At 33.6% G+C, this 22,101-nt stretch overlaps 3 protein-coding genes across 3 annotated transcripts; 2 read left to right on the top strand and 1 right to left on the bottom strand.

Annotated features, from left to right (window-relative positions):
- The first annotated feature begins 8,461 nt into the window (after window positions 1–8,461).
- LOC122596154 (protein IQ-DOMAIN 11) lies at window positions 8,462–11,720 on the top strand. The gene is made up of 5 exons (XM_043768684.1): window positions 8,462–8,791; window positions 9,025–9,261; window positions 9,808–10,014; window positions 10,576–10,707; window positions 10,877–11,720. The coding sequence occupies exons 1-5, from the start codon at window positions 8,720–8,722 to the stop codon at window positions 11,456–11,458; spliced, it is 1,230 nt and encodes a 409-aa protein (XP_043624619.1). The 5' UTR covers window positions 8,462–8,719; the 3' UTR covers window positions 11,459–11,720.
- Window positions 11,721–13,034: 1,314 nt separating this feature from the next.
- Window positions 13,035–13,917, bottom strand: LOC122598456 (basic leucine zipper 23-like). Its single transcript, XM_043771053.1, has one exon. It carries the CDS (start codon window positions 13,891–13,893, stop codon window positions 13,447–13,449), a length of 447 nt encoding a protein of 148 aa, XP_043626988.1. The 5' UTR covers window positions 13,894–13,917; the 3' UTR covers window positions 13,035–13,446.
- Window positions 13,918–17,899: 3,982 nt separating this feature from the next.
- Window positions 17,900–20,409, top strand: LOC122596810. The gene is made up of 3 exons (XM_043769458.1): window positions 17,900–18,294; window positions 18,652–19,594; window positions 20,111–20,409. The coding sequence occupies exon 2, from the start codon at window positions 18,777–18,779 to the stop codon at window positions 19,575–19,577; it is 801 nt and encodes a 266-aa protein (XP_043625393.1). The 5' UTR covers window positions 17,900–18,294; window positions 18,652–18,776; the 3' UTR covers window positions 19,578–19,594; window positions 20,111–20,409.
- The last annotated feature ends 1,692 nt before the right edge of the window (window positions 20,410–22,101 follow it).

Here is a 22,101-nt window from a genome sequence, read left to right on the forward strand (position 1 = left end):
CCCGACTGTATACCATTTGGGTTCTGGTTTTGGCCCTCTGTGAGAACTGGTTCGGTACCATAGTGGACTGAGAACCAAAATACATAATCTGGCTACTTATTAGGGGTTAAGAACCACAAAATATGACTAATTTGTTTGTTCCCATAAGTATATTTCTTTTTCATCACCTGCTAATAGAAGATCTAGAGTCTAGACATCCTTATAGGAATTTCTTTATGTGATATTTTAGCATACAGGAGACCTTCAGTTTGATGACCTGATAATGCATTATTTTATACATTGGAAAATAAAAACTAGTAGCTGCAAAACAAAATATCTATACTATGAAATAAATTTTTGTTCAGGGAGTCAAAAACAATGCTCCTATAAGGAAACAAGTAGATTTAATCTCACGAGGTTTGCAGTACATCGGTTCATGTCACGGTGATTATCAATATTGGATATACATAGTTTTGATCAATAAATGTTGATGAAAGTTGAAACAACTATAAGTTACTATTGGCATATATGATATATGAAATGCATTTCAACTGTATTTTTGTAAATGAGATGGCAGAACAGAATTCTGGTTCTAGATTGGTTTCAAGCTGTTTGGAGCTTAACTTAGCTGGTCTCAAAACTGAATTTCAGGCATGTAATGGACTGAGAACCACAAAGTATAAAATCAGTCCTGGTCTGGCTCTGTTTTGCTATTTTGGGCCCGGTTTATAAGGGCAAGGGGAGGGGTCACCACCACCACACCATTGCCACAATAGTGCATGGGCTGGGTTTTTTTTTTGTAAGACCAGATATATGAGGGTGGTGCTCTCCGGTGGAGGCGAGTGCCACAAAAGGGTTTGGAAATGTAAATTGGTGCAGGACTGCAGGGTGCAGGTTTGGGTTTTCGTCGTGGCCAAACCCACTACAACACGACATGCCCTGTTAGTGAAATACACCAATTTTTACAATAAACAAGTCCATGTATCAGCAACGTTTTATAAGTAAGAGGTTACTATTTTGATCATTTAAAACCAAAAATGTGACTTGGAATTTGAGCCAATCTGAATTTCAGGTATCGCCTCCTCTTCTGGCCGTCGGCATAAAATCCGTGGTCCAGACTCCAGAGTCCTGTTTTGAGGTCTATTTCTAGTTCTCTCAGCCTTCAAGTCCAAGCATTTAATGTCAAGCAATCTTCTCTATATTCAAAGATTATCTTCCATCTCCAGGTTGATTTATAACAAGAGCTATACCAAACTTTCATTCATCTCCGGGATTGGTCAACCAACATTTTCTTCACTTTACCATTATTTACCCACCACGGGTATAAGATGTTCATTTATCGTTACCGGTTCTACCCTTCATCTCTGGTTTCGACGTCAACGTTCACTAGGTTGGTGTTTAGATTTTTTTTTGTTGTGTGTGTTTTTTCCCTTCTGTTGAGGTCAAAACACTCATTGTATGAGTTGACATTGATGTTTGATTCGCTCTCGCGGAACCTTTTTCGGGTGTCACTCAGTTAGATCCTTGTATCATAAGCATGTGTGGCTAAGTGGCTCACACAGTTAGGTAGATCTTTGTATCATAACTCATAAGATTCTCTCGATAGATTCAATTGTATGTTTGGTCTCACAATTCAAATGTGTCATGAGTTAAAATCTTTTTGATCTCACTATCAATACATTAGATTGTTCTTCTCATAAAAACAAAAATTTAAACCTTAAATGTGAACACTTCTTTTGTTAGTTGCATCAAATATTTGCAATATTATGTCAAATTTTAAATTTAGTTGAGCATCTCAAGTGGTAGTTTTATCACTTTATGAAGATAATTTTTTTTTTTTATTATTATTACAGTGAGTTCCGAGTTTATGCTTATGTTGGATGAAATAGTTAAAGATTAGGAAAATGATTAACATTAAAATTCTTTAAAATTCCTTAAAACATACATATAAACCTTTTACATTTGGGAGATGAGCTTATATAAAAATCTATGATATTGGATGGTACCAGAAATGGCTAAATATAGGAGGTTTTCTCCATTCAAGACTATTTGGGGTGGATAAGCAATAAGTTTCGAATTTAGATGTAAACAACATAATTGACATTTACTTGTAATTATTTTTTGAATCTTTTTTCGTGTCGACTCTAAAATGTTTTTTTAGAAAAGTTTGTATAAAGACATTAGGAAATGTGGACCTTTAGGCCTTTTTGATGGTCCTATGGTTGTTAGACCACATGTAAAGATTAAAATTGTTTCAGAAATATTTATCATATCAGATGCCCAAATTTTAAACAAGTCTACCAATGAATAATTAGGCCATTAACAATTTAACATACATTGAAGAGTTATTTTATAGCGGGAAGTAATATTTACATCAGATATATTATTTCAAATATCAAACTAGTGTTTAACAAGCTTGTATATTACACTTAAAAAAGTATGTTATGTGACATAAATGTACATTACATTATTAAATTATATGATTAGAGAGTAAGTATTTGCGTGTTGCGACGGTAAGATGGTAAGGTACGTGTCATAGGTTGTGCTAAGTCGATATGTCATAAAGTGTGATAGCCAAATGTCTTAGCCGTACGGGCTCCAATCTCGGATTTAAAATTTCGTCGAAAGTATATCGAATGACATCTCTAATAAAGAGCGTGAAATTTTAAGTACACCCATATAATTTTTATAATTTATCGATTTACGGTTTTTGAAATAAAAGATTTTGAATGAATTGGAGAAATTTATAGAGGAGAGAGAAAAATGAGTGATTGAGATTTGAAGAGAGTGAAAAAAAATGAGTGGTTGAAATTTATTTTAAGGGTATTATGAATAAATGATAGTGGTATTTGTAGTTTTCACTTGTGTAAAGTTGAAAAAATGGAGGGAATAAATGCTTTATAATGTAGTAGAAATATATCTATTTTAGCCTTTTAGGGACCAATTATCTACATATTTATCCAAATTTTAATTGTGAAAATTTTATAAAAAGTAGAAGATATATTCATGAAAATCTAAAATTAGATACCCAACGATTTCAATAGGTAGGTCATGGATTCAACTATTCAAGTTTCGTATGTTACCAATTAGTGATCTCAAACTGGTTTTAAAATATAAAACTATCGAGAAAGTATCCAACCATCAATGTGAGATCTAATAAATGGTCTTTAAAAAATACTCTAGCTCTCATAAGTTGAATTGATTGGTGTCCTTCCTAACTTTTCATTATATCTACATTTCCTCTACGTTACCATAAAGGTTCAATTTTTTATAGCATTCAATTAGGTTAAGTACTATGAAAAAGAACATAAATTTGGTGGTAGTTGATTTATTTATATATTTGTATATGTATACAATCATCTTTAAGTAATTATATTTATTGTTACTTGTATAGCACATCAAATATCTCCATGTCATGGCGTACAGACAACCGAGGCCCAATATCTAGACTCTAGAGCCAACCCTATCGGCCCTACCTCATCACATCACATATGTTCAACCTCATATGTAGTTGTTTTTTTTTTCTATATATATTTCTTCTTTTATAATTTGGATAATTTATTATTTAACCATTAGAAAACGCAAATCAAAAAGTTTTCTTATCTCCTCTATATAGGAATCTACTTCTAACCCACGTCTAACACTATTCATCAGTTTCTCTATCTTCTAAATACACTAAGAACACCCCTCCTTATAACCCTCATTTCTTTCTCACTTCTTCCCCTCACATCATCTTTTCGGGCCCACTTTCCTTCACAAAATGTGTGTCTAAAAATGAAACAAACGGAAAGGACGCAACATAGGACGCACTAATGCTAATAGTGTCAAAATCTTGGTGGCGTCGGACGTGGCTTAAACGTCTTATAAGGACAGGCCTTATTGTCCGCCTAATTTTTTATTTGACAATAGGCTAACATCAAGGATATGTTTTTTCTTATGTTATTGTGAAAATGGTTAGAAGAAAACAAACAAGTCGTTTTTTTTTCCTTTCTAAATACAAACGATAAGATTCTTATGATTAGTGTGATCGATGGCCATATTCACGATATAAAGATTTCTTTTTTTTTTTTTTTTTTGTGTGTGTGTGTGAAAGATATGGAAACTTAATTTAGACCTACAGCTTTAACTCATGGATCTGATTAATAGACTTATAACACCTTAATGAAACAATGTATAATATAGATCCATCTAACTCGTAAAATAATTACATTACGTACCCTTTCACATCAATTACTTCTATATAAAAACCACACCACCATCACTGCTACCACCGCTGTCACCATTTGTCGCCGCCACCATCGTTTTGTGCGGGTACATATCTAATCTTTCATAATATTATATTACGTGAAATAGTTACCATTTAAAATTCACACCATCAATAACAAAAACTGAATATTGTACAAACATTATGCTTATTTTTATTCAGAATGGGCCAGTTTCACATATATTTTCAAAAGCAGTCGACATCTTAAAGGAACTTATTGCCAAGAAAGATGTGTTGCACTCAGCTTTACTCTTCTTAAAGGTAAAATGCCTACCGTCTCATTTAAGTTCAATTTAGTAAACCGTAAACATGACACATCACAAGCATTATCGTCCGAGTTATGGCCCCTTTATATATATTCACGTTTATTATTATTCTCTTTTCTTCATCATTCTAATTGACTTATCAAAAAAATGACCAAGTGTCGCGTTAACACTTGTCATCCGTTTTACAAGGCGAGTAATCTAGGACGACCGCTCTTTTTATGGGTGTCCCGAAGTCATTGCTAGTAAACCTTCGTGGCTTAAGGGGTGTATATTTTTGCTCCGCAGCCACATAAGTGCCGCATTATCACTTTCTTACCGATATATCCGTAACACACTTTTGTCAACAACATATCTTCTTTACTGTTACTATTTTAATTTACTATTTTCAATATTAATTGTATAGTAGTGTCCTCCTTGATGTCTGACGAAGCCGTGCCAACGGTGTCCGACTTATGACACACAGTTGGCACTTACGTCATGAATCAACACCTTATATTAGATATCCATTGCACCTTCACATTTTGAATGGTTTTACCGTTGATGTTATTTAGCCATTTATAATTTTCAAATATGTATGATTTTCATTCTAACTCAAAGACCATATGTAACTTGTAATGTATCACTTTCAAGGAATGGAGCCAAGAAATCAAGAATAAACAAGTTTATACGTTTATGCAGCCCCTACTTCAATTATGGCAACCCTTCCTTAATTGATAAAAGTGCCACAGTTGCTTTAATTTCAATCTGACTTAGATGTTCAAGCCTCTTAAGTATAATCAAAACTATATTTGATACATCAACATATGCTTTTAGACATTTTTGACACTTAAAGACATTTCACGCCTATACCATTAGAAACTCCCAAAAAACCAACTCATAATTTGGTTTCTATCTATTTTCTTGCTCCCAAAATTCTCCCTAAAAATCCAGTGATCAACTTGTGGGCCCTCAATAGCTGTCATCTTGAAAAGCTTACCACCCAATGCTATGTATGTTGTTTTTCTCACATTCCCTTTTCAATAAATGAACACATGTTGTCACAATCAACACTTGGTTATTTCCCCTAACCACTATCCGTACCGATATACGAGTATCACATTCAGAAACAAAACAAAAAAAAATTAAACCAGCTGATTAGATTTACTAAGCCACTAGCCTACCTGATCATGAGTAAATCCATGAGTCCATGATCTCTCCATTATTAAAAGTCAATAGATACCTCACTTTAACCACCGATATATCATATTCTAACTATTAAAATTTGTAATCTTAGAGCACCTCGATCAAATACCTCAAATGTAGCGACTTCTCGAAATCCATGACATGACAAAAACTTTTTCTAAACCACCACTTTCTATAAGTTTATTTCTTTCATTCATGCATGTAACTTACTTGACATTCATAATTTATATATTTTGTTACTCCTTTGTTTCATCCGCATGAACTTTCACTCTATGAACATATATCAAGTTGGTGTAGCAATGGGAAAGTCCGTATAATTAAGTCCACCTAAGCATGGACATTTCCTATGGACATCCATTGAAGATGCTTATAGATTTCAAAAAAGTTGTCACTTCATAAACCTTAGTACTCCGTATTATATGTTGTTTTTGTTTGAGATCGCAAGTTAATTGTCTTTACCTTTAAAACAAACAACAATACGATTTAATAAATAATGACTTCAATCTATATGTATTCTATCTATGATGTACCAAAACTCCAAACAAGTAGGCGTACCCGTTTCAGAAACTACATGGGAACGGAAACTCGTACGAAACGTTTCCTTGAAGTTTTCATATTTACCAAAACGTTTCTGTGAAGCTTCCATGCTGTATGTAATTAATGTTAGGGTTTTAATGAGTTTTTTTTATTCTAAAAACGTCTGTCATCTTGCGACTATGCATACCCCAAACGGAAACCAACTACGTTATACAATTGAGATCACCATCAGACTTAATCCATTCAAAAATGATTAGTAAAAGTTTAATTCGTGATCACCGGTCACCATCATATATTATAAAGTTATACATATATAATTGTACATAATCTTTCTCTCTCTATATAAAATCAATATATTTATATTTTTAAATTTTTTTATTGTCGTATCTTTGCCGTACCCGTATCCTCAATTTTTTAGTTTTGCCGTTCTCCATTCCCGTATCGTTCCCATTCCCCTTTGACGTATCCGTTTCGGTGCTACATAATTTCTATGTATACCCCTTATAAAGAGGATAACATTAAGACATTAAACATATTTTTCCCCCAAAAATACCCTCACTTTATCCCTAAAGTTTCAAATTTACCCTTCTACACAAACAAAATACCCATACATCCTAGAAACACATATTTACAAACAAAAACACACGTCCTAAAAGACCCATAACCTAGCTGCCGCCGTAATTGGTCATATCCACGAACCGCCACATTTAACAGGGTTTCGCTGCAACACGCGGACATGAGGCTAGAGAATATTATATCTTATGAAAAGGAAGCATATAATTTTGGGTTATGAAATTTTAGAGAATTTTATATCTTATGAAAGTACGGGTAACTAAAATTTTGGGTTATGTGATGCTAAATTTCTTTATTGAATACCATATATAAAAAGAAATGGTGATAATAAAAGTAAAAGGTGTCAAATAAACATCTGAACATGTAATGGACCCATCAAACATCAAAAATAAGAAAGAAGCCATTATTCACAAGTGTGTTCTGCCCTCCACCATTTTCTTTTGCTGTTTCAGCTTTTTGTCTCCCAAACCCATGTGTAGGTATTTAACGACAAATTAACCATCTTTTGTTTATGAACCCGCGGGCCTGATCGGGTCTAGACTATCTTGACACGAAGTGTTGTTGTCTTTGGGTCCGAGTTCTAGTCAGTACTAACCGAGTTTCGGCCTCTTATTCACATTTAAACATGACCACACGTTTACGCGGCTCCCAAATTTTTGGATTTTATGAGAAGTTTGGTAGACGTAGTGCATTGGCATTGTTTCACATATATATGAAAAAATACAGGTTCGAATTTCACTAGGTAAATATATAGAAAACGGCCACGGGTCATTTTAGGCATGTAGCAACCTATGTTGCAATATGATTCAGTATACGTGACACATGATACATGGATGAGGTGATACAAAGATTATGAAATTTTATATAGTTAAAAAGAACTAAAAATAATCAAGAAACACTTGTGTCATTGTGTGTCCCATGCATGTGCAAGCCGCATGCGTTTTTTCCTGATTCATATATTAATCATGTACACTTTTATCATGTTTTAGCTTTACTTAGTATGTTTCTGAAAAGTTTTACTTGGTGTGTCGAGAAATTCATGTTTTCAATTTCACATATTGTGAATTACACCAAAATAAGTACTAGTACTAATTCTAATTCTCAATATCCCATGTGTATATATGTCCAATATTTTGAAAATTACCAAAGGTAATGTGCACCACATCGCGCTACAAAAAGTTGTACTGAAAAACACTCGTATGAAAAGCAATAGAAGTTCAAGAAGTGGTATAAGTAGACGTGACAATTTTGACACGTATATAGGTCGATTTGGTCTTTCTATACGTCTGATGGGTACAATGGTAGAAAAATTTGAATTAAAAAGAAAACAGGTCAACAGGACACAACTCAAATGGGTCAAATGTATTAAAATTATCCAGAGTTTTATATAAATGCATAAGAAAACATATAGATTTTGTAACAATGTACCTTTTGGTTAATCATATTTAGCACATGATTTGTTTATAAGATTTATATAAATGAGTTTAGCACTTCAACCCAACTAAATTTGTTACCTATTTCGATGTGAACTAAAACGTTACTCACTATAATCCCAACCTCATTTTGACATGTTACCCGACCCATGTAACCATTTTGCCACCTATAGGTAGCAATGTCCTTGCAAGTCAAAGAATATATAACTAGACTATGCAACATAGGTTTCTGTCAAACATTCTTCATCTCCTATACTAGTGAACTCCATTGTATATTAAAATAATGCTGCATCTGAATTTAAAGTACATATCCCAAATCCCAAGAACTCAAATAAATTCCTGAAGTATTCTAGAGATTCTGGGAACTTGTGACCAAATCTGTCCAATTACATTTTGTTTTTAACTTCATAAACTTGCACACTTACTAGAAGCACTAATGCTTTGATAGTAGGTAAGTTCAAGTTCTCTAAATCTGATGATCCCAAATGGCAAAAAGAAGATGGCTTAGTATAATCAAGAGGTTTTTCATCTCAGAAACTAGTCAAAGTAAAATAAAGGTATATGTATGGCTTATAATAATTAATTAAGAGTTGGTTTTTCTCTGTTCAGGTTACCCGGGAAGGGCGAGTCTTTTAAGTCAAACATAATCGGCCTGACTAGGATTTACGTTTTGACCGTTTTTAAACGTTTTTCTGGAGATGTTACTTAAGTGGTGTACATATTTGATCATGAATATTAACATACATGTTTGTTTCCTTTGTGCATTATACTAAGATTGTTGAATTTTCAGGAAAAGAAGAGAAGATGGATATTTGGGAGGCATAGACTAAAGAGGTTAACCTCCCAATCAGCACCTATAGAGAGATCACAATCAGCTGCAGCTATTGAGAAACAGGTGAAGCCTGAAAGTGTTCATTTGGTTCAAGAAGTTGATGAACCAAAACGAGTATCAAATGATGTTATTGATGACAAAGAAATGGAAAATGATGCAGCCATCAAGATTCAGACAGTTTTTCGGGGATTTCTTGTAAGTTTTTTTTTCTGCCTAAGTTTAGCTTATTGAAAGAAAATGGTGCATTTCCATCCACATTAAGCAATCTTTTCATTAAAAATATTTAAAACTTAAAACCACAATTTAACACCTAAGGATAGTAGATGCAATGGAGTGAAGCAAAAATATAACTTTTGACTTTTTAGGTCAAGGTCTTTAACTCTCAAGATCTAGAACAATACTGTATAATTCTTTGAAGTTTGTAAAACTATCAAAAGCGAAAGATAGGAAACTGGATCAGATGCTAGTATGCAACATTGAAATAAAATGTGTCAAAAAAGTTAGGAAGAATCTAAACGGCCTTAGAGCTAAAATGTTGACCCAGAAAGTCAAAGCATATTTTGCAATTGAAATGTGAATCAGCCAGAGTGGCAAAATGGGAGGGTTGGATAATGGGTGACCAATGTGAACCGTTTCCCTTTGAAAAACTTATCTGACCCGTAAGTGCTAAATCATCACCCAACGCGACCCATTGTAAGTAAACGGAGTCAAATTTGACATCTCTAATTTTGCGTGATATAGGCAAGAAAAGCTCTTAGGGCATTGAAGGGGCTTGTAAAGCTACAAGCTATTATTCGTGGGCATCTAGTTCGACACCAGGCAGTCACAACTTTAAAACGTTTGCAATCCGTTGTAAATATTCAAACACAAGCATGTGCGAAAAGAGTCCAGGTGGCAGACTGCACTTGTCATCACAATTTCCAGGAAACTAGAGGGAAAGATATTAAGGTTTGTGGGTGCAACGTGAACAAGAAAATTCTTATGATTTAGCTCAATGTTTTAAAAACCGGTATTTTAGTTATACCGGCGTGGAAAAATTTTCCGGTATTATTGGTAATACCGGAAATACCGACCGGTACGACTATTTTTAATTTATTATTTTTTTTTTGTAAAAATCTTACAAAACTTGTTACAATTTAACAAAAATAGTCAAAATGCAATTATAATTTACTCAAAAATAATACCAAATATGTATTTCATAACAAAATATAGGTTTTAAAGTTCACAAATAACAAAAAATAACATTAAAGTATCATAAAAATAATTTTTTAAAAAAATCAAAATTTATTTTTTGAAAATACCGGAAATACCGGTATGGTAATACCGGAAAATACCGGGAATACCGGAAATACCGGCCGGTATTGAATAGTGAAAATACCGGCAAAATACCAGACTTAAAATACCGGTAATACCGGCCGGTATTTACAGGTATTGAAAACATTGATTTAGCTTGCTTCTAGGCTATCCTAAATAGATGGTGCTTGCTAACAAATATGTATAACTGTACAGATGGATATGAATAGTCAGAAGAGATGGGATGACAGCATTTTGACAAAGGAAGAGGAGGATGCTATGTTGTTCAGCAAGAGAGAAGCAGCTATGAAGCGAGAAAGGATCAAGGAGTACGCATACAACCACAGAGTACGTTTGTATAAATATAGTTGGAATTTTGAAGTCAAATTGCTAAATTTCACCTTTAAAGATCAGTATGATTTTCTTTGAAAGTATGTTACAAATTTAACAGAAGATTTCGGTGTTAGAACTTAAATGAAAGGGTGGATGGGTGATCTTCATTTTTTTTTTATCACAGATGTCTGCGGAATCTGAACAAAGCAAAGTAAACGGAAAATGGAGGTATTGGTTAGAACATTGGGTGGATACACAATTGGCTAAACGAGAAGATCTTCAAAATATAGTGAAGAAAGAGGAATTTGAAAGTCAAAAACTCAAACTAAGAAATCTTAAAGCAATAGATACTCCATCTAATTTTCCAAAAACGACACATCACAGAAAACAACGTTCAATAGGAGAAGAACATTCCCTTCCAATGGCAGGTTCCCCAGTGTTTCCCACGTATATGGCTGCAACACAATCTGCACGAGCAAAGTCCCGATCATTGAGCTCACCAAGACTAAGACCCTTGAGTTCGGATACTTGGTCTGCAACCAATTCTCCATATAAGCATAAGCTATTGTCTCCTATATCTTCTATCAACAGTGACGCATGCAGTAGTCAGGTTTGGAATGTTAATGGTCGTAGTGGATTCTCGCAAAGATCCCCGAGCTTGAAAGGAGTTCCTGGTCATGCAAATTCAACCAGAACTACCAAAAATCTCAGCTTTAATTCAGAATCTTTAACGCCAAATTGGGATCAGATTGGCCATTTCAGATGAACATATGCAACCAAAGTTTTATTATTTACATATTATATTTTACCATGTTATGCTTGAACCATATATGAGTTGCTATACGCCTATACTACATTTATTTTCTGCACTCGTTACTGAACACATAGCCTATCTTTGAGGTGCAGTTAGACCGAGTCAGATTTCATACTCGTAAGGATTTTCTTTATTTGTTGTATGTGTTGTAAAGTTCAATGAAGTTATGGTAAGATTCTAGAAATTATTCTCATGATACCATGACCTTTATCAATCTCAAATTCTTAAGTAGTTTGCTTAGCCTGAAAAGTCAAGCTTTCACATGTTATCTGTTGATTTGGATTGCAGCACATATGAAACAGGTAAATTAAAATAAGCTGGCTAAAAGTAGCACGTCTTAACTCAAACCTGGCTAAAAGGAGAACGATTCAAGCGGCTAGGTTCACAATCGCTCAAAGTCTATTCTTAATGCATACAGCCTCCTAAATCATAAGTATTCGCTTATCATATCGCAGTGATATTGCTTCTCTGATCATAACTGAGGCATCATATAATTAGACAAATAAATAATAGCAGAGACGAATATTTGCAGGCAGACTTGATCCTGCACATCTAGGCTCGTACTAAAATAAGACCCGTTCAAACCCACCTGTTTTGACATTACCCAACCCACCCATCACACCAACATCTTAGAAACATGCAACATATAACAATTCTGGAGCTTCCTGAATGAACCAGAGTGTAGATGATCAAGGAAAATCACACTCAATTTATATCGTATAACAAACAAGTCAAGTGAACATATAACTTAAGATAAGAAGTAAAACCCAAAACAAGACAAAGCCAACTAAAAGAGTAAAGTGAATCTTCACTGCACAACTGTCTTCCCTGTGAAAGAACTAATTCTTTAGTCAATAACCTTGAGCATGTGATATTTAGAAACACACATTAGTGTGTTTTTCAAACAAGCCAAGTGGGGGACGGTCCATGTCACAGAACTAATTGTTACAATTGATACAGGGGTAAGGGGTTCCCATACCGCTAGTACTCAAATAGTGGTAAACTCTCCCTAAGATAATATGTCATACTTTTGGTGAAAAACTTCCTTCAATATCTCGATGGATAAGTGACTTACACCAGACTGTCACTGATACAGTACGGTCAGACATCTTTCACTGCAGAAAAGTAGAAATCACACAACAAAACGATGTGTTTATAACGCTTCTTAATCTGCTAAAGCGAAGAATGTTATAAAGGGTTATTAAGCACTGGTTAATATTCTCTCTGAAACTGATGATACCAGGATACACACATTCCAAGTCTTAATCTAGCATTCTATCTCTGTTCAGTTTGGACAAGATCAAGAGGTACAACTGATAACTATAGTTATAGTACAGTTCTAGTACATTACTCAATTCATAAACTTTTAATTTTATCAGACGTAATCTTGTTCACTAATTGACTAACTGAACATTCACCAAATAATGCAACATAAACTTGCTAGAAGTAAGCATATATAAGTAATCCCAGACCATTCAAGAACTTCCGGTTTGTTCAACAATCAGAGTATTCAGTGAAGTGATACTGATTCTAAAAGGTTGTCGCATCAGTATTATATATTGAAATTTACACTGAATCATGTGTCACACTGATATATAATAGTCAAACAAAAACATATAAGCACACAACCCGTCGTGGTAGACACAACATTAAGACTACCATTCGAATAACCAATGCACCATCTTCTCACAATATAGTGGCTGCCACCCACATGGCCCTTTCAATCATGTGGTTGCATAACATTCATTCTGCACACTGTGATAAGATATGGACACACGATCTTTGACTCGTAGGAAGCTCACGATGGGACTCTTCACCCAGTCGGCCAGTCACGACCAATACAAAAAAGATATTACACAGCTATTTTACACATGTGTTACCAAAGTACTAAAATATTAGAAATTGTATTTTACATATACGAGATGATGTCTTACCAATGATCAGTCACCACCAATGCAACAATCGTAGCTGTCATTGCAACTCTGTATGTAAAACCGAGACACACCAAGTTCTTTACCAATCTGAGATTTCAAATCCATCAACAAACTTCTAAGCCTCACGGCCTCAGCTTCAAGAGCAGCCTGAAACTGCAATTTTCGAACCAATCCTCTATTCACAACCCGTAGTTTTTTAACTTCTTCCTCTAAGTAAGCATTATGTGCCTTTTTTTTCTCTCTGTACTTCTTAACAGCTACTCGGTTTCCTGATGCCCCCCTCACGGGTTTCTTAGAAACATGATCATCTAAGCAAGTATGTATGCAAGTATTTTCATTTTCTAAGGACTCATGTAACATTGAATCCTCTAGCTTTGATCGTGAACGAGATGTCGAATTGCGTGTGAGATTATATGATACTTCTATATCTCCATCATCCATTTTTCTTTGCATACTACTCAATTGATCCCTTAAAACCTTTTTAATTGAAAATAAAGGTCCCAATTATGAACATACGAGAATGGTACAGCACAATGCGGCGGTGATGACATTAGTTGCGATATGGTGACGTCAACGGATGGTAATGGCGTCGGCGCCAAGTGGTGTAGGTAATTGATACAAAGATATTTGCTTTTTATGGATAGTGAATAATTTTAAAAGACTATGGAATGATTGTGTAAGTTAATTAATTTAGGGTATAATGGTAATTCGCATGTCTCAAAGTTGTAAACTTTTCAAAATAGGGCATAATTTTTATATAATAGTATAGATAAGTATATATGTTACTAGAACATGTTCACCAATAATTTATAACTTTTTGAAGGGCATAAATTCCTTAAGTAAGATTGATCATATCTCTAAGTAAGGTCATTTGTCGAAGTTTTGAAGCATTTTCAGTTGTAAATTATTCATAGGGACAAGAAAAAAGTTATTGCCACTATAAAAAACTGAAAGCAATGGATTTATTGAGAATATGCCATGATCATATCAATTAATGTATAAGATATCATATTTGCCTTTTAGTAAGTGTTGTGATTCGTTAAAACTTGAAAGAAAACAACTATATAAGTAAAAAAAAAAAGAGATCAACTTGTATACTTATTTTTGAGATAAAGGACATAGTATATTGTTCGTGTACAAGTCATGTATCATTTATGAAACCACCTCAGAGATAGGAAGTTCTTCCTACGATTGAGTTAAAATGAAAATCAAAAAGGAAAAGTAAACATAAGGTTGTCCGGTATCTAAGCTTAGGCGTGGAACCTCTCACATACAAAATTTTTTAATTTTTTTTATTAATGAATAAATATTTGAGCCCCATAAATTTTATGAATTAAAAAAACAATATAAGTATTCCACACCTAAGCTTATGTATCTAAACAGTCTTATATTCTTATCCTAAAAATAAAAAATATGTTATATTAGATCATAAACCTTAAACCATATTTTAAGCCACCAAAAGTGGCAAGCCACTAAATAATACATATTTAGACTTCATGCACCAAAGAAATTATAGTTTCATTTACGTGCACTAAGGAGCGGGGACCCCAAAAGTCAAGAATCGGAAGATAGTGGCAAACCATATATAGGTAATCACACACAGACACATTGCCATGATTCCAAGAATTAATATTATCGTGAGAGATAAGGAAAGATCAAATCATTTGACAATTGCCATTAATGTGTGAACAAAATAATTCCACAACTAAGGACACATGACATTCAATTTTTTTTTTTATATACATGACAAAGTTTAACTTTCAAAAGTATCATTGATTACTCATTAGTGAGACCAAAACCAATGGAGACCAAGATCCTAGATGAATCCTAGATCGTTTTATCTAGTAAGGAATTATGTTTGACACACTAATTTCGAGAGTCGAGACATTAGCAACAAGGGCATGAAACATGGACATTGAGTAACTAGATTTATACCTGATCGTTGACTAGGTTAAAGATAATGGAGTAATTTTAGGTTTATAAATTTTTACAAACACAACTTCCATCGATCAAATTATTTTTATGTATTCTCTCTATTCTTTCTCCCTCTTGCTTTATTGGACTATCTCACATGCCACTTATTTTGTAAAATTATTTTGTAAAATGTTTGTCACTCTAACATAGTTATGCTTAAAAATCTATGTAGAAGTGTCATTTATCACAAGGCCCCTTAGCATTAAATGAAGATCCCTAAGTTTCATAAGTAAATTATATCATTAGCCGTATAGCTAACCAACCCGGGATCGGAACATAATTAGGAAAATATAAATAAAAATCTTTATATTTAATAACACTTGAATCAATCTCCATTTTACTGTCCGTCTACCATTTGAAATTGTAGCTTTTGGTGAAATGAATCTTCTATTATGTATATATACATTCAATGTAAGTTTAGATGACAAAATGATATATTTAATAATAAAAAGGAGAACTGAATATCTATATTAACAAAAATATTGAAGATGGATGTAATGTGTTGAGAATATATCTACTTACTTAAATAAAAAGTTATGTTACTATTGGAACAACAATCCAAAATTCAAATGAGGGACCATATAAGTAAAAGAATTAAGTATTAATTTGCTCCACATGTTGCACAAAGTAAGAAATGTATATATGCTTACACTGATATCTTATAAAAACCAACTGGATCACTAATTGGAACCTTTGTCTCTGAATACAGAGATAAAGGGTTCGATATTCATGCCCAGCAAAGTTGGAGGTCCTTTTCTACCTTTGGTGGAACCTGAAAACAGTGGTAGGGGTAAAGGCTGTCTACAACTCTACATCTCAACTTGGTTCATACTCCGTCGAAGACGACATTGGGGTTACTTTTTTACTAATATCTTATATTATAGAAGGTAAATTCTCCTTTATAGATGCTTATCAATCACAAATTCACAACCATGGTTTCACCGCAATTTTCAATCGATGGTTTCATCTTTAGCCTACACCTAATCTGCTTAATATTCACTTCATTGCCCGCAGATTCCTCCTTATGCTCAATTAGGATGGTTTCATCTTTAGCCTACACCTAATCTGCTAATTTTCAATCAATGGGGAATCATATGAAACACCTAGTAATCATTCACCCATCCTGCATTTAGATACAAAGAAAATGAAATTTCTTTATTTCTTAGAAAATGAACTGTTTCAAGCTGATAGCACTAAAACATTATAAACCAACCTCACCGGAAACCATTAAACCAAATAATCACTAAAACAGACAATCGTACTTCGTCATTTACCATTGAAACGTTTTATCAAAAAAAAAAAAAAAAAAACTAAACTGAAATGAGAAGGAAACATGGATCATGACGCTGCCAATCATTCAATTCCAATATCCTTGGACAACCAATTGATGATCCCTAAGATGAAAACACTGAATTCCTCAAAACCAACAAAACCACACACAATAGATCAATAAATTTCAGCATAATATAAAATAAAAGAAACTAATTATTTCATGAATTAAAAAACAAAATATACTTTTTCATCTTAATAATTTTTTTTTTTGAAAGGCAGAAAATTTTATTAATAATAACATACCGCTAGTAAGTCGCTAGCAACTTTGCTTTGATTAATACGGGGGAAAATGAATGAGGGAAAAAGACATACAACTTTGCTCTGATTGTGTACCTAAAAACAACATAAAATCAAATCATATAAGTTATATAGATATATAGACACAAAGTAGCATACCTGATTTCTTCTTCTCTTCATCTTAACATGTATAGGTTGTGTGCAAGAATAAAAACTCATTTCACAATTAATATTTGTTACTCAAAATAAACTTGCCTTATATTAGTAAAAATTGCTTTTGAATTTTCTGTTTTGACCGGATCAATCACGTACAACTGTGCAAGAGTGCTTACACATATTATAAATTACCAATTTCCATATTTATAAATATTTGACTTTGACTTTGAATTTCAATGGCTCAGACTAATTTTCATTATATTTTAAATGGTTAAGATTAGTTGTTAGAATGAATTTTTTCTCTTAGCTATGGTAGCCATATATATATAATTTCTAATTGAAGACAAACTCCACACGAAATAATTGTGTTAGGGTTATGGTAGAATTTTTTCAACCAAATTTTAACCAAAGACAATCCGTAATCTAGAACTATTTTATGATTTACATGTTTATGAAAGTATACACACCAATTAGATAAACCTATAAGTTGGGCAAAATACAAATACTGTATAATACTCGTATGAAAAAAAGTTATGAGAACATTTATATTATAACTTCACGTTATTTGTGAATGATATATATACAAATGGGGAAGGGAATAAATTGGGTGAAAAACCTCTCACACACCTTTTTTTAAACCATGAAAATCATGTGGGACAAATATTTATTCAAAATATTAAAATATTGGTATATGACAGGTTTCCATCCAGGTTGGGTGCATAACAACCTCATAATCATTTTTCACGTATATATAGGAACTTGCCGGAAGTCTTTCTACCCTCGACGCTTGGGAAGCATCACACATTTCTTATACCGCGGTTCTTTTAGTCGGGATCGCGTACTATTGTTATATACTCTCAACCCCCAAAAGCACATTTTCTTATTCTTTTTTTCTGCATCTTTATGTTACTATTTGATATTTTGATTTTTTTAACATATTTGGCTAACTCTGATTTGTTTCCGACCATCTTCCTATACCTACAACCTAGCTGCCTATGTAACAAAACTTTTTCAATTCTTACAATATTGAAACATTTTACCCATAGAGTAATAGGATCGACTCTTCTTTTTTACCCCCAAATCAAATCGACCTCTGTAACTAAACCCCACATTCTCAATTCTCACCATATATATATCAAGCTTCTATAATCCCAGGTAAACTCTCCCCCTGTATTTTTTCTTTTTCATCTTTTTACTATTTATTATCATTATTGTGATTTATAATTCATAATAATACTTTCTTTATTCCTTATTATAGACAAATAGCCTTAATGATAATTATTTTCAATCATGTCACTTTCTTATAATATGATCCTCTCTAGATTAATCAAAGAAATTGAATTGGAGTGTTAATAGAAAATGTTTAACATAGATATGTTTTTGATGCTCAAAATGAAACTATTATTATTTACATTATGTGAGTGACGATATTCGATATTAATAAAGCTTTCAACTTTTTTAGAGTTTAATGGAAGGTGTGAAGTTCATGTTTTTGTTGTCGAAATCTTGTAGTTGTGGAAGCCTGGGCGGGCTCGTGTTGAAAATGAGATTATTGGGTTGAAATGAGTTTACTGGACTAATTGGGATTTTAGATTTTGATACCGTAGCGGTGGGATAAGATTGTTAGAGTCGAGCTTATGGATTTTAACTTGAAATGCTCGTGCTTGTTAGTTTTAATGTTGGTATCGACGGCATTTGCAATTAGGAAAGATATTAGCTTTTTAGAGATATGCAGAACGACTGTTCAAGGGAGATATTTAATAACTGATCATACGGGATACGTATGTGATGCACTGTCACTAGATCCTAGATCACATTGTTGCCGTGTAAAAAGAGATCAGTACAGTTGTCAAGGCTGCAATCTTGTTTCACAATGCTGCAAATCTTATGAGTATTGTGTTTCGTGCTGCTTAAATCCTGAACGGACTCATTTAGACCAGGTGTTGAAAGTTAGGATAGCTAAACCGGTAACTGCAGGGACGTATTCGAGTCTTTTTGATTATTGTGCTGGAAGGTGTCGGCATAATTCCGACAGTGTTGTTCATGAAAACGCGTATGTTAGTGAATTTCATCATTGTTTTGCCCCGACATCCAATGTGTCGGCTGTAGTTAGTGATCAACAGATGGAAGTGAGATTGGTTGGGATTAACGTTATTGTTGGTAAACAAGGGGAGTCATGTGATTCTGTTTGCAAGACAGTTGGGCAATCGTGTGTTCCGAGTAAATTTTCTCTTATTAATCAGTGTGAAATTATGCAAAAGTATATGAAATGTAGAGGATCATGTCTTGCTAGCATTGGCGCTGACCAACCTGCTGAAGTGGTTGAGGATGCACCTAGAAATCTGAATCCGGGAGCATGCTTATATACGAAAAGACCGTCATTGTTTTCTTGTGATGGATCCCATCAGCATACAAGGAGGCTTTGCCCGTGTGCTTAGAACTTTTCCCATTTACGGTAATATGCTTATTTCGAGATTTTATATTGCTTCTTTTTTTATTAGTAGGAGGTGGCAGTATCGACCCATTTACTTATGAATGGGTTGATTCCGGTTGTATTTTTATTTTTAAGTGGTTAAACAAGTAGAGTAAAGCAAACAGATTAAAAGGAAACGGGTCTAATGTGTTTAAATACAAAAAGTGTGTATAGTACACAACATATGTTAAATTTTACAATTTGAAAATTCAGATTAGTATTTGATATAAAATTATTTCTGTATTTATATATGTTGTACTGGCTATTAGAAAATATGGAGAAAAAGTGTTTTGGCCAATCCAGCCTGTCTCATTCGGACCGTTACAAAATTACCTTTCTATATTCTGAACTGTCTATGACTCTATTCCCAAAACCCAACCCACCCATTTTGCCACCAATATTAGTACTTCATTTACTAATGTTTACTTATAGAATTATTATAATTTTTTTTTAATATTAAATTTTATCTCTTGTAACTTGTTTCATACTTCAATGCAGATCCACCTGACAGGGTTCGCCTACATTTCCATTACCCATATCAGGCAGCACAGATATTATGCCTACATGTCCATTACCCATACCAGGCAGCACAGATATTATTACAGGTCCTTGTTTTCCCCTGCATTGAATTTTAAAGTTCTGGATAGAACAGATGAAATGTGTTAGACTAGGCATCAAAATATACCAAGATTGGTTAATATCGTATACCTGTCATTAGCCTCTGTTTGGTTCTAACTTGATGACCAAAGGGGAAGTTCAAGTAAACTTTTTTTTTAGTGAGAGAACTTTTTTTTTTTTAATTGAGAAATGAAAATTCATTTACTTACTAAAATGTTTTCTCCAGCATGGATGTATCACATATCTAGTGCCTGTTGTGCACATCTGCTCCGGGTGTCAGATATGTTGCTTTATGCTCCCTATGCCCCTAAGAAAGTTCAGTATTTTCATTTCATTATAATAGAAGTTACGTTTATTCTGGAACCATATATTAAAATGTTAGTGTTTGGTAATGTGGCATTTGACCTTTGTGTCACTACTTGTATGCCAAATTTATCTCCATATATGCTTGGACATAACAAAAACTTATGGGCTGATAGTGCACAATGTTTGGCCATTTACGACAAGTGCAAACTGCAAAGTCGCATAATGACAATGTACATATGTGTGAATCATGTTTTACATGGTTAAAAGTTGTGTACATAATCTTCTCTTTTAAAGAGTAAAAGAGAGATCATATAGCATGCAGGACATAACTCATTGATCCTATGTTTGGCATCAAATGAATGAAGGGACAATGTACACTGAATTAAGTAGTCCCATGTAAATATCCCATGCACGTGTTCACGCTTTTCTTCACACACATGATATAACCCATTACAATCAAAGAACCATATTGATATAGGTTAACCCAAATCTGGAAACACCAAATCAATCTCGATTAAGCTGGCAGAGGAAGTCGAAAAATTGACACTCTGTCATGGTCTAGTAGAAAATGGGGAAACCAGTTAGGAAGAAAACTCAACTTAACTGGTAAGTAGTTTCCTCATGGAAAGAGTTATTTAAACCCCCTTTAGTTGGATTGAAAACCCGCTACCAGCCAAACTCTTTGGCCCCAGATTTCTTCTATATCGGTGTTAATATGATTGCTTGAGATCATGAATGGCATAGTAAGTTCACGTGTTTATTTATTTGTCCAATCTAATATGTTAGCTGTCAATTTTGAATTCTCATGATTTGGAAATCCATGCAAATATAGAATCGCCTATAACGGCAATCTATTGTTATCAACTTTTCTTTGAAGTTAATCTTTACCATGAATGTGTATTTTCTATTTCTGCTCTGTGAGCAAGAGCGATGGCAGTTTTCTGGATCTAAATACCCAAACCAGTGACCAAACTTATAAAACCCACATGAAGAACATAATATTTTTTCAGGTTTTCCTACCGCAATAAAAATTCCTGAGATTCTAATTTTGATCCTCGCAAATATACTGGCAGACAAGATGGTGTCATGACACTTGCCTGTCTAGATATTTTTTATTCAAGTAATCAAATGGTTCATACCTCGATACAAATTCCTGAGATTCTTATACTGATCTTTGCAAATATACCGGTGACAAGATGGTCTTGATCATGACACTTACCTGTCTAGATATTAAAGAATGTAGGAATATAAGTTTTGAAGGCTTTTGCTTCAGAATTATGGTTTCTTCGCTCTTTTGCCAGCTTGCTTTTTTTTTTGTTTCTCCAAAGTACTATATGATTCAGTTTTTGACAATTTCATTTTGATAAACGTCATAGAACTCATACTACTAGTTAAGATGTTGAAAGTTAAAAATACATCAATAACGACTTTATGCCTGTATGTAAATGCATCTACCCGCTCGGCTTGAGTCCATTGTTCTAAAATCTATCCATACCGTCAAACTAGATAACAAAATATAATGCTTAATGAATAACAGTTTGGAATCATGGAGAATTATTGCTTGA

Source organism: Erigeron canadensis, chromosome 4, assembly GCF_010389155.1.
Source record: "Erigeron canadensis isolate Cc75 chromosome 4, C_canadensis_v1, whole genome shotgun sequence".
NCBI lineage: Eukaryota > Viridiplantae > Streptophyta > Magnoliopsida > Asterales > Asteraceae > Erigeron > Erigeron canadensis.

What these genes read in the sequence shown, in the direction of transcription:
- LOC122596810 (XM_043769458.1), top strand. Translation starts at nt 18,777, where the DNA reads ATGGATTTTAACTTGAAATGCTCGTGCTTGTTAGTTTTAATGTTGGTA.
- LOC122596154 (XM_043768684.1), top strand. Translation starts at nt 8,720, where the DNA reads ATGGCAAAAAGAAGATGGCTTAGTATAATCAAGAGGTTTTTCATCTCA. An exon ending in CTAGTCAAAGTAAAATAAAG is followed by an intron (nt 8,792 to 9,024) that starts GTATATGTATGG and finishes TTGAATTTTCAG; the next exon opens with GAAAAGAAGAGAAGATGGAT. An exon ending in CAGTTTTTCGGGGATTTCTT is followed by an intron (nt 9,262 to 9,807) that starts GTAAGTTTTTTT and finishes TGCGTGATATAG; the next exon opens with GCAAGAAAAGCTCTTAGGGC.
- LOC122598456 (XM_043771053.1), bottom strand. Translation starts at nt 13,893, where the DNA reads ATGCAAAGAAAAATGGATGATGGAGATATAGAAGTATCATATAATCTC.